We start from the raw sequence: 15,804 nt of genomic DNA, 5'->3' as shown, positions 1-15,804 counted from the left end.
CCCCCCGCCCGAGTCCTTCCCCCCTCATCTGCAAAACAAGCGCCGGCAGCCGCCGCCGCCGCAGCAGCAGCAGCGAAGCACGGCTCTGCGCGCCGACTACAAGGGGGTTAAAAGTGTAGATTGGATTCCACCCCGGGAAATCGAGCGCACGGAGTGAACTTGAATCTTTGGCTATTTAAGGAGGACTGGGGTTTGTTGTGGAGTTGTGGTGATTCAGGGCAGACCCCCGTCCTGATTGATTTCATCTTCCTCGAGTCTCAGATGACTGTAAAATGAACAGATGAAATTATTCCTTTTTTGAGGCTTTTTCTTAGGGGCTCTCCGGGCAGCGCGTTTGCAAAAGCGAAGTCATGATGTATTCTCCAATCTGTCTCACTCAGGTATAGACGCATTTTGACTTACTTCATTTATTTGCTCGTTTATTTATTTATGTTTCACGCGTTTTCTGCGCTGATGTGTGAGTTGCTCCTGAGTCACGGTAGCACTTGTAACGGGTTAAGGCGCGGTTGTGCCGCTCCTCGGACCCAAACTCCGCTCGCGGGAGGGATTCGGGGGATGGACTGCACCAGGCCATTGTTTTGGGGGGATCCGTTCAAAGTGTCACTCGCAGACGAATACTGTTAATTGCTGGCGCGCAGCGAGTCAAAGGTTAACAGAAGGGAAATGAGCATAATTGCGCTAAAAAGCGGGTTTGATAAGTATTGATTTGATTGGAATCGAGCGATCCGCGCTCTTTTCAGCTCGCCGGCGTGCGCGGAGCCTAATTAAAGGGTTTAAAAAGGAAAAGTGCTGTCTTTGACCGAAGGCAAAAAAAAAACCTCAGCGCTCTGCGGCGCGAAGTAACCCCGCCTGATGCTTCAGGAACTCCGCAGCCTGCAGCGGCCGAGCTCGGAGCGCGGGGCCGATTGCGCTCCGCTCGCAGCGCACCGGGCTCTCGCCCGCCCGGCTTCGCTCTCGGGACCGCTGCTCGGGCCGCGGCTGTCACCGGGGAGAGGGGGGAGCCCCGAGAGCATCCCCCACCGCTGCCCGGTGCCGGCCCCGGGATCGGAGCGGCCCCGGGAGCTGCCGGCGGAGGGTCCCCGCGAGGCCGCGGAGCGCGCTCGGCGCCGGCGCCGCAGGGGAAGCGAGCGCCGCGGCCCCGGAACGTTTTCCGAAGGGAAAACCCGATGTGCAGGGCCAGGGGACAGTTTTCAGGAGCTTTTGTGAAAGTCTGTCTGAGCAGGATGTGATGTAAACTGATGAAGTGATAACTGCTTGCTTCCACATTGGCGCGACAAATAGCTCGAGAAGAAGAAAACGTGCGAAAGTAACGTCTCGTGTGCGCCGTAATTAAGCGGCCAATAACGCGCTTATAGCTGCACGGTGAATAAATAAATATGATTTAAGTTATTCGACAATTAGAAAGCATTGTAATTCAAAAGGACTGAAGTATTCATAAATGGTGAATGGAGATGGAAACAATGATAAGGCTTATTCAGTGATTGGATACAGTCCTGTAGCTTTTTGGCTGACACATTTTTTATTGTTTATATTTTGTTTGGCATCTGAGCGTGATTGACTTAGATATGGATATTTTCAGCAAGCAAACGTGAGCTTCAGTGGAGCAAAGCTGGAAAAGAGTACTGCAGGAGTATTTCAAAAGAAAAAGTGCTGTGTGTAGGAAGCACGTTGTGTAGTAGATAGACGTATGCTCGCGGGTGTACATCGATAAATATTTACTTACGGTGGAATCTTCAGTTAAGAGAAAATAATGGTGAGTGGGCTGTGTCCTGTGGAACCACTGTCAGGCAGCAAAACCTCTGCGCTGGAGTGCATGCCTCAGAGTACAGCTTGAGGCAGCAGCTTTTGCAGCGAGAGCACACACTTTTCCACCACCACCTCTCACACAGCGCGCAGCTCACGTTGCTCTTTTCTGCTCCCGTGACATTTTTTTCCATATGCTTGCTTATTGGGCTCATAGGTGCAACAGATTTCCTCACTCTGCAAATCTCTCTTAAAATGCCATACTTTGGCGTATACAGAAGCAGAGCATTGCACTCTGCAGCCATAGGTAGAAGGAAGCAGTTCCTGGCTCCCGTGTGTTAATAACTTCTGCGTTACATGTTACAGTCATGCTGCAGCATCTGCCATGCAGGAGCAGTTCACGTGCAAAGGCACATGCACACAGCAAAATCGCAGCAGTTTGGTTCTTGTTTGGAATTTTTATCTATCTGGAGCGATGAGAGCATTTCTGAAATTATCTAATTCCCTAAATTAAAAAATAAAGATTACAGTGGAAAAGAGAATGCATGCTTTCCATTATTTTGAGTTGCAGCCGAGTTAAAAGAGCACTACCGGAATCGCTCTCTCAGTTGTGTTCTTGGTTTCGAAGGCTCTGCACGGATGCATGTTGACTGTGGCAGTGTATGCTCAGAGGAAAATATTTTTGGTAGAAGATCTAAACACAGAGTACCTGTTTGGAGCAGGCTGCCGGCACGAGGAACACAACTCAGTTTGTGCCAGTGCAGCGCTGGAGCATCCCGCAGGCTCAACTCTAAAATCCAGAAGTACAGTGTTAAGGCAGATGTTGGCAAATCAGATGTTGTCCACCGCTGTTTCAGTAAAAGTTCGGTGGATGTAAAGTAACTTGAAGGAAGAAGGAGGACTTAGCAAAAGCAGTGTAATTTTTTTTGGGGGGGTGGGTGGGTGTCCTTTTTCCTGTCCCCCCATACACGCCTTTCCCCCTGTTTTGGAATGAGTGTAAACTACATTCATCCCTCACTGAGGCACGATAGGATGCAGTTACCGCATGCCTTCAAGTGCTTGGGCTCTTGTGATATTTTTACCACAGTTTATTTTTATGTTATGGTGGTCCAGGAAACTCCAAATATGTTGTCTTTCTCTTTTCCCCTCAGAATACACTCTTTCAGTATGCACAGAGAAAATCGGTGTGGGGAAGCAGAGCGCCTGAAGTTTTTGATGTGAAATTTCTGGACTTCTGCCGTGTATTCTTATTGGTCTTCAGTCCAAACTTGGATGAGTTGATACAAAGTTTGTAAGAGTGGAAAATGTCAGAGTAGCGCTTCATTTCCCCCTTACCTCTTCCAAAAAGAAAACCTGGCCTATCTGTCATCATTATGCTACAATTAGACAACGGGCATTTTCCCTTTATTTACAAACTGCATAGTTATCCTGTAATAACTTCCATGTTAATTTAAGCGGTCAGTGCAGAATGGTTCACCTGAGCCATTGGATATGACATCTTACCTCCATAAATCACTTTATTGCAAGAGCAACTATGGCACATGGGTAAGTGCCACATAAAAATCTTTTTTTTTTTTTTTTTTTTCCCCAGTATTGCCTGTACGAATATTAAGGGGAAAAAGAATTCTGTAGATGGCTTTTTAGGAGGTTTAGTGGAGAAAGTGCGTGATTAATGGCACATCTCCATTTAGGATCATTTTTATGGGCACTTCTTCTTGTCAAGTAATGTTTCATTTGAAAGGACTCCGGATGCACAATGAATCTCTCAAAGATATCCGATAATATTACTTTAGAACAGAATCTTCTTTGCTGTGTTTCTTCTTCACGCTCTTTCGCATGTATCTATAGATTTAGGACTTCATGATGTTGTAAAAGAAAAGCCTCAGTACAGTTTTAAAAAGGTGTTTCTTTTTCTTCCTTTTTTTTTTTTTTTAAATTCCTCAGTCTTTGTAAAGGAAAACATTCAATCACCAGAGAGTGGAATTTAAAAACAGGAATTTGTCCCCGTGTAATTTTCATAGACGTAAAATGCTATCGGCTATTACTGGTAATAGTATGAGCAGTACCTGAAGATGTAGCTGTTCTGGAACAGTTTGCCATGTTCCTCTTAAAAATGAAAACTGGGTCTGCAGTATTCTCTTAGCGTAGAACTTTTGCATTAATTTCATTGTCATTTTAAGCTATAATGCTGAAGTCTGTTTCAGACATAATTACTGTGCTGGGGCAAAAAGATATTTTCTCCCTCAGCTCCTCAGCCCCCTGCCTTTCTCCTTGCCTCACCTTTAACCCCAGATGTCAACATTTTCAAGATCTGTTGGAAATCTGCTTTATTTAGTCTAAAACTAATTGCGAAGATTTAACACTGCACAGTCTTCCTGCTTATGCTGAGTTAGAATTTTAATAGCGTTTTATTTAAACGTTTTAAGATGGCTTTTGTAGATGAAAAAATAAACTTTCTCTGGTAGTTAGAAGAGAAGGGAAAAAAGCATGGCACTGGAAAGTGCACGAAGCCTTATCATGGGCTGTGGTTACTCAGAGCAGTATTGCCTTCCCACACAAAGAACAGATTGTGGTTTAACTCTTTCCACGGCCTAGTTTTATGTGCCAGCATAGCATCAGAATTGTTCAAATCTCTGCTGGAAACTGCTAGCCGGTTTAATTATTGCCTTTGTGGCTCTTTGTCAGGCACGGTACTGTAGCGCAGTCGTTTATGTCCTGAACTATCTCCCGATACTGCATCTCTGGTTTTTTTTTTTTTTTTTTTTCCTTCCCTCTGTGAAGGTAACATGGGCATAGGTAAACTGCTCGCAACTTTTGTGCTGTTTTCTGTTTGCTTTGGGGGCAGCGAGGGAAGAGAGGTAAGCAGCTCCAGTATGGCTTTTATTCCATTCAGGGAATTTTGAACTTTGTGTGTGAAACTGGAAGATGTAAATACTGAATTCTTGGCCTGGAGCTCCCACAGTGGCAGTCTGAACTCTGTATAATTGAGACCATTAGTTATACTTTCATCATTTTTACCTAATGGAGTTAATCAGCCTTCTGATTAAGCATAATTCATTCCCTGTCTAGCAGTGTAGCTAAAATATTAGTTAGTTAATTGTATTTTTGAATATAATTGTATAAAAAAAGATTCGGGTTTAGTTTGATTGCACCGTGCCACTCAGTGTGATGAACGATCTGCGTGGTATTTAAAACTAAATATGCCTGCACGCAGAAAGGGAGATATCTCCCCTAAGGTCTCCCTTGCAAACCAAAATGCAGCAACGTTTGATAAGCAGATTGCGCTGTTCCGAACATCGGATTTGTTCACAGAAGGGCCCCTAGTTTTTGGGAAAGGCCTGTTTAGATATGAATGTGGATGTCTAGGATGGTGCTTTAAGCAGACAAAGCGAATTAATTTTATTGCTATAGGATGTGCTTGTAGATGACAACCAAGCATTACCTCCTTAATGCAATACATATTGCTGTCAGGCAGAAGATAAGAACTTTCAGGTGAAGCCAGATGATAGGAAGGGATATTTTGGAACTCTAAATAAATTGCATGGATTTCACAAAAGCAGCGTTTGACCAGCGGTGCACTCGTAATGTCACTCTGCCACAGCATGCAGAAACACAAAGAATGCAAAGTTTGTGCCAAGTTGCCATTTTTCATTGTACACCTCAGATTGATTTTTAAGGGGTTTAGAATAATTGCCACACTCATGTGATCGGTTAACAAATTAACTGACTCTGTGGGGCTTCAAAACCCATAGTGAAGCTGCCAGAAGAAAATTAATGTAATTTTTGTTCTTGACTTCATAAACTTTTATTTTACGGAGTTTGGGGGTGGTGGGAGGGAAGCCCGAAGAGTTGAAAGTATAGAAGCTTCTGTGCAGGGTTTGTGTACAACATGCTGTGCCTTTTCCCCACCTTCCCTTGCTGTATACTGGTTTCTCTAGTTACCACCACTGGAATGGTGCCGTTTCAGTGCTGGAATGTTGGACGTTTGATAAGAAAATGGATCAAGTTTAATGGCGCATGCTCTTTGTGCCACCAGCGGTCTCTTGCTGAGAGCATGCTCCAAAAGCGGGAACTGTGTGGCATTACACTGAGCATGTATATGCTTTGTGTTTCTGTGCCACAGAGAAGAGAAATGAACTGTGGCATTCGCTTCTGCATTCTGAACATTTCTGCTCAGATTTTTTAGAACCGTACAGTGTCCTCTTTGTGCAATGGTACTTTTCTTGATCTTAGTTGTTCACTCAGATATTTAAATGTTAGGAACAAAACATCTTGATAGCATCTCTTTTCAGTGGCGTAGTCTCTGCAGCGTAGTAGGATGAAGTGAGGGGAGGCATACAGAATAAAATCTTCAGACGGTTCTCTCAAAGAGTGAAATATGGGGAAAAAAGTGATTTTCCATGTTATTTTGTCTGTTGCCTGACAGTGACGGTAATCGCATCAAAGGTGTTATGCAGAAATTTGTGTAAATTTTAAGTCAATATTGAATGTTTATTCTCTTTGTCTCGGATTTCACTGTAAGATTTTCAGGAATCTTTCTTGATGCTGCTTTGATTATGACAGCTTATTGACTCTGAGTTTTCTTCTTCTCTCCTTTTTCTTTCCTCCACTTCCCTCCGCAGGATGAATTTCACCCATTCATTGAGGCACTTCTTCCGCATGTCCGTGCAATTGCCTACACTTGGTTCAACCTCCAGGCTCGAAAACGCAAGTACTTCAAAAAACATGAGAAACGAATGTCGAAGGACGAGGAAAGAGCAGTCAAGGATGAGCTACTAAGCGAAAAGCCCGAAATTAAACAGAAGTGGGCATCCAGGCTCCTCGCCAAGCTGCGCAAAGATATTCGCCAAGAGTTCCGGGAGGATTTTGTGCTCACGGTGACTGGGAAGAAGCACCCGTGCTGTGTATTGTCCAATCCTGACCAGAAGGGTAAGATTAGGAGGATCGACTGCCTGAGACAGGCTGACAAAGTCTGGCGTCTGGATCTAGTCATGGTGATCCTGTTCAAAGGCATCCCCTTGGAAAGTACGGATGGAGAGCGGCTCATGAAATCCCCACATTGCACAAATCCAGCACTTTGCGTCCAGCCGCACCACATAACAGTATCAGTCAAGGAGCTTGATTTGTTTTTGGCATACTACGTGCAGGAGCAAGGTAGGAAGCAGATTGTTGTATTTCTGTGTTAGTATGTCAAACTGATTCCGAGCAGCCCTGTTTCCCCTATGGGCTGGCTTCCAGTAAAACATTATTCTGTGGTCTCTATACATAACGTGGGTACATATCCATATGTAAATCAGCATGCATACGTATATACATACACACAGACACACTCACTCCTACGGACCTGTACAAATTACGTATACGTTTAGCGTATGTTGCTTGCTCTCTTTCAAGTGAGAGCGGGACATCTCAAGGTAGTCCTTCAGTTCCTCCTTTTTTTTTTTCTTCAAAATGTCATTCTCTCTCTCTCTCTCTCTCTCTCTCTCTCTCTCTCTCTCTCTCTCAATATATATATATATTTCCCAGTTATGACTTTGGGAAACATTATTCTTATTTTTAAAGTTTTTCTTTTTTTTTTACTTCCCTATAATACTGTTAGGAACAGATGGAGGAATGTGCAATTGCACAATCATGATAAATAGTACAAATACTTTCTCTTGATTTTTCAGTTACAAATAACCAAGAATTCATCCTTAAACTGATGAAGCTATTGAAAACTTGAGAGCAACTGTAGACATTCTCTTCATTATAAAGTAAAACATGAAAAAATTTTAGCCCAGAAGTACTGGTTAGCAAATACTAAATAGGCAGAATTACAGCATTCATATTTAACATTTTATTCATATTTGACATTGCTAGCTCATGTTTCCTGTCTGAATTTTAAAATGAAGATCCAGGTTGCAATATTAAAAGAAAATTTTTCCCTAAAATTATATTTTCATAATTACACTAGTATACTTAATTTTGTATGGAAAACCTCATTTAACTGTCACTTTATTTATTTAATTTATGAAATTTAAATAAAATCAATTATTCTATTAGTCATATATCAGGGAGAAACTTGCTAGTCACATTACTTATTCAGATAAAAAATATTTGTGTGCAAGTCACCCAGGATTGTAAATGGCTGTAAGTCGATAAAGGATTTTCTCTGATACTAAGCCTTCTGAAAAGCACTTTCTCCGTGTGGGATCATTTTTGTTCTTTTTGGTGATTGTGTCGTCCTCTAGCCGTCATTGTATGGCAGGGTGATAAGTAGCAATAATGCATTTCTTTCTTAGCCGCAGATCTAAACCAGGGAAAGTTTGACCAGCCGCAGAGGGCGGGCCATTTCATGGCTTGGCCTGGTAGTAGCCAGAAATGGCTTGCAGAAGGGCAGATGACAGTCTGTTATCCCATGCCCCGTATGTAACTGCGGATCTAACAGAAAAAGAAACTGAATAGATTTTATTAGTAACAAAGGAGTAGAATTGTGTGTCTTCATTCAGCAGGTACTTGTGGTTTAAAAGAGTAGATACACAACCACCTTTTTATTTTCAACAAATTGTTCTCTTAGAAGTTTAGTCACCCAAGTTTTGCACTGTGTTTACATGAATGTATAAATAGGGTTCAATTTAAAAAAAAAATTATCATGAAAATCTGTGTTCCTTTTTTTTCCGTGCCGTTTGTATTTTATTTTATTTTTTTCCTCCACAGCAGTAGACAATTTACTCAAATATTTCACAGCGACTTAAAGCAGCAGCACAGTCTGGTGAAGGTGAACCTTTTCTATGAGAGCACTATACATAATAGCTTAATTACAAAAACTTTTTACCTTCAAACTTCTTTTGTGAAGAAAAATTTGAATGATAGTTTGAATGCATATATCGCAAGACATAACTTACTGATTAATTCTAATGGATTTACCTGTCTGTAAAAGTCAAAAGTACAAAGGGAGGCAAAATAACTTAAGTAACTCTTGAACCAAAGAGGCTGGGGTCATGGTACTTGTACACTCTTGATTTTAAGTTGTTGGAAGCCATAACTTGAAATGGGAGAAGGAATTGCAGGGCATAGCTGATTTTCTTGATTTAAAGGGATTGCGAGTATTAGTTCATTCAAAATATTTGCGTAAACGGAAATGAGTAAGTTAAGCGTGCTGTAATATTATAACTTCAAAGGTTACAAGAAGCTACTCTGGGAATACACTAGAAGACAAAACTGGCTAATTTCTTTGCACCAAGCTACCCTTAGCAGACACTTTTGTTTACTGCAAACTGCATGTATTTGCTTCACAGTTAAACTTCTGCTAACATCTGTTTGCTCTCTTCTTGAAAAAGTCATATTAAGTTATCTTTGTATATTTTTTCCCCATTTTGTCACACTTTGATTCTCTATCCTCACTGAACACAGGTTAATTGGGCACTTTGCAGTGCACTTGATTAAGAGCATAAGACTTGAAAAAGATAAGCATGAAGTAAACCAAAATGCTGCATTTTACACATCCTGTTTTACCCTTTATTTCTCTTTTAGAATGCTAAAATCCACCTAATAGTATCATATAAAAACTAAGCAGAGAAATAGAAACAAATGACTGAATGAAATACGAAGAGGGAATTAGCACATAAAATGAATACGGGGGCCAAATAGTGTGTTTTTTGTTGCTTTATAAAAGAAGATTAGAGGAAAAAGGAGGAGGAAGGATAGTTTATCGTTATAGTCTATCGTTTGGTATGAAATATGTCTGAGTCCATAAAATCATTTGATGATATTTGACTCAATCAGTGCAGTGCTTATGCTGTGTTCCCGTAGCTACAAGAACCGCCATTTTGTTTGTCAAGTGCCAGGAGAGGAGAAAAAAAAAAAAGGCAGACAATGTGCTTGATGCCAATAATGGTTGCCAGTGGCACCGAGGTTGGCATCAGACCCTCTTTGTCTAGTTGCTGAATGCCTTTGATTCGTTGGTTGGCATCCGCATTGCAGTGGGCACATTGGAAAGTTTTTGACAATCAGTGAATGAAAGCTGCAGTACTTGTTTGCTGCAACAGAACCTAGATAATATAAATCCCTTCTTCTGAGAGATGTTTTGCTTAGAGTTACAATGGCTGATTAAAAAAAATTAAAAAATATCGCACTGCTCTTTTTATAAAATATAAAATATCTACAGCAATGGATCTCATCTGCAGGATTCCTGATCCTCGTGTTGTCTCTGCTGTTTTTCTTCCTGGCAGCATAAATAAAATGCTAAACGTTTTAGCAGATAGTGAATGAAGCATAATAGGCATGAGAAATACTTTGGGAGTATAAAGGACTCAAGCAACGGTAAATGTAAATGGTAAACATTTTAAAGTGTTTTAATGCGTGCGCCTCTCTGAGTGTATCTCTCAGATCAGTCATGTTGCTGTTTACACTCTCCTTTGTCCTTGTGCAAGACTGATATAATTGGGGGAGCCTGCATCCCCAGCTGTTAATAAAATCTGAAGTTGAGGGGAGGATCTTTTAAACTATCCAAGAATGAGAGCAGAAAATAGATGCAGATGTCCTACGTCTGGTACTGCTCAGGCACTCCTGATTTAAGTTCTTTACACATCAAGATGTTGCTGTTCCAGCTGTGGGATTTCTGCTGCCAGCAATTCAGTGAAAAGACTAAATCATTTCTGCTGGAAGTTTCCTAGATAGCATTAATATTGCTTTCCGGTTAACTGCTATTATCTCATTAATTAATAAGGAGGATTAGCAAGCCCTTCCCAAAGCGCTGCGCAGAAGGAAGCCTGGCCTACGCGAGCCCCAGGATCGCCAGGCTGTGTCCTGCCCCTCCGGGGGTCACAGGACAAAGGAAGGGGAGAGAGAAAAGTCAAGAGGGGGAGAGGGAAGGAGCAGGAAGCTCCTTGCAGGTTGGGCAGGGGGGAGCTTTGCCTTGAGGACTCATCTGCCCAGCATCTGGGGAGACCCAAGGAGAGGGCTGGCAGGCCGCACACTGGACTGCTGATGCGGGCTGCCTGGGGCCCATCTGGAGCATGGGAATTCCTGTGCCGCACCTGTGTGTATCCGGAGCTGCTTCCAGCCCAGCCAAGTGCCAAGGGTTCGGTAATCCCTTGCTGAGCTGGGATGCTGTCTTTTCTCTTTGGCAGTGCTGGTAGCAGGGATGCGCTGTCTTGCTTTGGACAGTGCGTCCTCCTTTCAGAAGGGACTCTGTGTAGTTCTGTGTGAAGAGCGATGCCTCTGAACTGCAGGAGTGGGCCCGTGGCCTCCCAGTGGGTCAGTGGTGTGGTCCCATTATCAGGCTTCTTGCATTTTGTGACTTTGTTTTTATGCAAAGCTCAGATTTTTTAATAGGTCTGTGCAGTCATTCTTATATTGCGGTTCAAGTTGACAATTAGTAAACACATGAAATTGAGAATGTAGCAATATAATAAAAATAATTTTTGCTGTTGTTGTCACTTTGCCTTGAGCACAAGAAATTCCACTTGAAATTGCACCCCAAAGTTTGCTTAAGCAATATCCTCTTTGTATAACGTGTGTAATGTTCATATGTCCAAACTCTGCACCACCCTGAACGAATTTGGACGTGGGTTTGCGTTTCTTGTGTGTACCAATGATTCCACACACAATTAATAAAAAGAAAAAATGGGCTTAGAATAATCAGTCCGCTGAATTGCTGATTGTTTCTATGTCCTTTAATTATTTGCCTCCTTAGTACGTTATATTGGAATAAATGGTTGAATATTCTACCTGTTTTGCAGAAGGATATGTCAAAGCACAAGGCGATTTGCTGGAGTTTACACAGCAAATTGTTAATTCCACTGAGAACAGGAAATGGAGATTATTACTGCCTTTACCCTATAGGTGTCTAAATGCTCATGCAACCTATTACTTAGACACTGAAATGGGATGCTTATCCCTTGTATTAAATCTCAGTTTTGAATCAGGGCAGAAGCAGAGGTAGGAGTTTGTATTTTTTTTCCCCTCACATAAGAGGAGCTTGTTGTAGTTTGAAAATCTAATAGGAAACAATAAACATTTAAAAAATATTGGATTAATCTGAGGAATTGCAGTTTATTCAAGCATGCAGAAAATGTAATTTTAAAACACTTCTCCTGTCAACTGAAAAGGAAGCCTCACTGATCTGTTTTTTAGTTTTCTAATGTGAAAGGTGGGATGACTACTTTGTTGACTGTCTCAAATGTGCTGAAAATTACAGATGGGAGACATTTGTCATTAAATAATGGAAGTTAATTTCTGGTATACATGGGCATAATAATGTTTTTCAGTTGATGATTATTGATACTTTGTGCATGAAGTCATGGGAAATTAAAACACTTGAAAAAGTCACCTACCATTCACACCGTAAAACTGAAGAATCCCTAATGTCTATTTTTCTCTTTTCAAATTTAAGTTTTATAAGTAAGACGACAGATTCCTGAGAAAGAAAAGGGAATTTTTAATACTGAACTCAGAAATGAATATATATATATGTTTTAGGAAAGAGCCTTTGCTTGTTCAGTTTTTTCTTGCTTGATACCCCAGGGAGGTCATTTTCACAGGTTTAAATGACATTAATTGTATTGAAGACAAAGGAAGCTTACAGTTAAATAAATTTTGTGCAACTAGTTGAAAATTTAGAAGGCAGCATTAATTTATGAATCACATTTAGATCAACAGCAAGAAGCTATAAAGTAAAGAAAAGAATAGAAATGAAAACAAAATTCTTGCTTCACGGTAGTTTCAGACAGAAGAACAATACTGGGAACAAATAAAATGCTTCTAAACTATAAATAAGGTCACTAATTTGTGAAGGAAATACTTCAAATAACAGCAGAGATCTATGTTTTAAATTTCTTAATTTTCATGCAGATTGAATTCATTGTAGCTGTGAAAACTTTATAAAATAATTAAACAGTAATACCATTGCATGTGGGATTTTGAAGTTTATTGCCCCAGACTGCTGTCAACTCAACATCCTTTTCTAGCTTTCCCTTCTCCCTGGCTTCTCCTCTTCCCCCTTCTCCCTGCTGTTAGTAAAGGAGCAGTGTAGAAAGCTGGAGGACTGCTGTCTGGCCGAAGTTTTGGTCTTTGTAGCTGCGCACTTCAGTGCCAAGTAGAATAATCCAGCAGCTTTCCTAAGGAGTTATATTCCAGTCTCAACAGGATGGTGGATTCTGCTTTGCTACAACCACTCCAATGGGATTATCTCAGGATCAAGTTAAAGGGCTAACTTAACAGAGTCATTACTTCCATTTTGGGATGGGGAAGAAACCCCTTGTTTGGAGACATGTTTCAGATGCTAAGTGAATGTGAAAAGGAAGATGCCATTTTTTTTTGAGAGGCTTCATGATTTTCCTCTTTTTCTGTCTCTTTTTTTTTTTTTATCACTAGAAATTTCTAGAAGCACTTGCTAAAATCCTAGCTCAGGGCAATGAAGGTTGGATTAAAAGCAGTTTGAAAGGCTCAGAAGCTAGTAAAGGGAAAGTAAATCATAGATTATTAGCTTTGTCTAAGAGAGAAGAGAGTTGATTTGAGTATAGATATTTTACTGTCTGAGAGCAGTGAGTTGTGTGCGAGGTTGGGAACATTCCTCTTGCACAGTTGTTAATCTTTCTTTTTCACCACATTTTAATTTACAGAAAGATTAGTTTCCTTTTTCTGTGCTTTTTTTTTTCACCCGAATATATTTCTTTAGCCGTTTCTTTGGAGCTTCATTATTGGCATGTGACTTTTGTTCTAGCTTTTTTCACAGTCAGTGGGAGATAGGCACTTCAGACATGGCTTTTGTGGGGGATTCTGTCTAAGAGAAAGCTGGAAGTCCAGAGTATGTTTATCAAAATAGCATTTTGGATGTTTTTAGCCAGCCTGATTACTGCAGCTTTTGCATGCATGCTCCAAGACTCCTGTGTCACATCCTTCTTTTGACCTGTACCCCATCTCATATAAAAAAAATGATTTAAAATTGTACGGACACTGGGATCATTTTAATGTTGTGTCACTCCTAACTACTTACAGTGTTTGGGATCTTTAAAAATATTTATTTTTTAAACCTTAAGAAATAGAATTGAAATTAAGAGAAATGACTGTGATACAGCACTGGCAAAGGAGAGCGCAAAAGCTCAGCTGTTCAATTATCAAGTGCTTCCCTCAGAGAAACCTTGCGTGTTTTAACAGTAACTGTGTACTCCAGAGCAAGGGGAAACTTATATTTTCCAGTGCCCTTCAGTGTTTTGAAGGTGCCTTCACTAAAGGAATCTCTGTGGCTTGAAGAGGACTTCTAATTATTTCCTCCCTGAAAAATATGTACTGAAATGGAACAAAATGGTTCCCCTTTTCTCCTTTGGAGACTGAACAGGAAAGTAAAGATGTTTACTAGTGAACATCTAGTAAACTCTGTTTGAGAAACTCAGTGTGTTTGTTGAGAAATTAAAAAAAAAAGATAATTTTTCTTGTATTGGTCAACGCAAATAATGTGCGTAAGTAAGTATATTACATATTATTTGCAGATAGTGGACAATTGAAAATTTTAAACATTTAGTTATTGAAAATACTGTTTAAATATTTGCCTTCCCAATCTTCAAGTTACATTAAACTGAAATGCTATACAGATTTTCATAAAGGATAAATATAAAAAAAAAAAGAAAGCTAACTATGACAGATACATGTTAAATCTAGCATTGCAGTTTGCTTTTTAGTCAGTGATACTGCCATATTCAGAAAACATTTCCCAATAAGATGACATAGAATCTATACATTTTTCTTTAAAATGGAAACAAAGAGCTGTATAGATATTGGAACCTAGTAATTACAGACTCAACATCCTCAGAAATTTAAAAAAAAATTAAAAAGACATACTTACTGTATTTTGTTTGTGAATACATTGGCCTAAAATGCCATACCATTTTCAGCCTTTTTAATGAAGTGAATAACAAAGAAATACTGGATTTCCTTAGACAGTTTTTTGGGGAGGGCCTTATATCTTATAGTTAGCAAGTATATTTACTACAGCATCAGTTTTCCATTGTGTGATTAATGCTGTGGAAAATGATGCCAGATATATTGAAAGGATGTCTATAATCCAATGTCTCTGATTTAAAAGTGTGAGAACATCTCTTAGTCAAGACAGCTTTTGTTTTCTTATTCTGACGTCTGCAGTTTCTGGATGGATTACCTTTAATTTGTTATGCTATGTTAAAATATGTGTTTTATGAGGCCAGCCTCAGCTCCTGGGCTAGTGTCAGGGACCCTGCTATGCTATGTAACATGTCTTGTTAGGTTTAATTGACCAAAGCTGATTTGTTAAAACAATTCATTTGTGCTGTAACTCATGCCCAGGCCAAGTTGCTACCTGAATCTCTTGACCTTGGCTTGTCTGGGTCATGAAATGGCTGTGAACTGCTTGACCTCTCCATTGTTCAGCAGCATTGCTGCTTCCTCTGATCCTCTGTGATAATCGTTGACAAGAAGGTCTCAGCCCCCACTTTCCACCCCAGTGGGTTTCGCAGCATCCCTCCGGAGCTGCCGTGTCCTCTGTTGGATGTGGCCAGGCTCTCAACGTCACCTTGTCTGTTGACAGTTATGGGGACAAAGTGGCTGCTTTCCTCTGTGGAAGAGGTGGAGGGAGGATTTCTACAGGCTGGAGGGAAATTTTGTCTTCCTTTGGGTTGTGGTGCCCTTCTTTTCTTTGAGGGTGCTCAGGTTTTCTGCATTTCTCAAGGGCAGACACCCGTAATTCTTTGTCAGCTTTGTTTCACTTTGGGCATCGTTATGTGGGATACATTGGAAAGAAGGCTTCCTTTGGGAAGTATTTCGTAATCAAATTATAATGTATATGCACACTACTTCAGTTTTTACAAAATAAAGAAGGTGATCAACATTCTTCCTTGAAGTGGAGGTACACCACCTAAATAGCTGTATGATTTCTTTAGTACCAGAGCCTTCTATTCTTAAAGGCTAGTATTGAATAAAATCAATGTTGTATTCAGTAGTGACCATGGTCTCTAAAGCAGAGTTCTTCATACGAGATGTTTGATGTAGTGTCTAAACTTGTTAAAAGGTGACAAGGAACAATCTTTGTCTTCTCCACCCCCCCCCCCC

General features: G+C 40.6%; 1 protein-coding gene across 8 annotated transcripts in view; it reads left to right on the top strand.

Moving 5' to 3' along the window:
* The window catches only part of NFIB (nuclear factor I B), a 173,685-nt gene continuing 157,902 nt past the window's right edge, over nucleotides 22-15,804 (top strand). For 5 of the 8 annotated variants that reach the window (XM_021380313.1, XM_021380312.1, XM_021380309.1 and 2 more), the window contains exons 1-2: nucleotides 23-380; nucleotides 6,366-6,897. In XM_021380313.1, coding sequence (XP_021235988.1) covers nucleotides 351-380; nucleotides 6,366-6,897 — 562 coding nt within the window. In that variant the 5' untranslated portion in view covers nucleotides 23-350. Of the gene's footprint in view, nucleotides 381-5,819; nucleotides 5,958-6,365; nucleotides 6,898-15,804 lie in introns of those variants that run through there. The other 3 variants (XM_021380315.1, XM_021380317.1, XM_021380310.1) reach the window with 3 other exon arrangements.

This window comes from Numida meleagris, chromosome Z (assembly GCF_002078875.1).
Source record: "Numida meleagris isolate 19003 breed g44 Domestic line chromosome Z, NumMel1.0, whole genome shotgun sequence".
NCBI classification, from domain to species: Eukaryota; Metazoa; Chordata; class Aves; order Galliformes; family Numididae; genus Numida; species Numida meleagris.
This window is presented reverse-complemented; position numbering and strand designations above follow the sequence as displayed.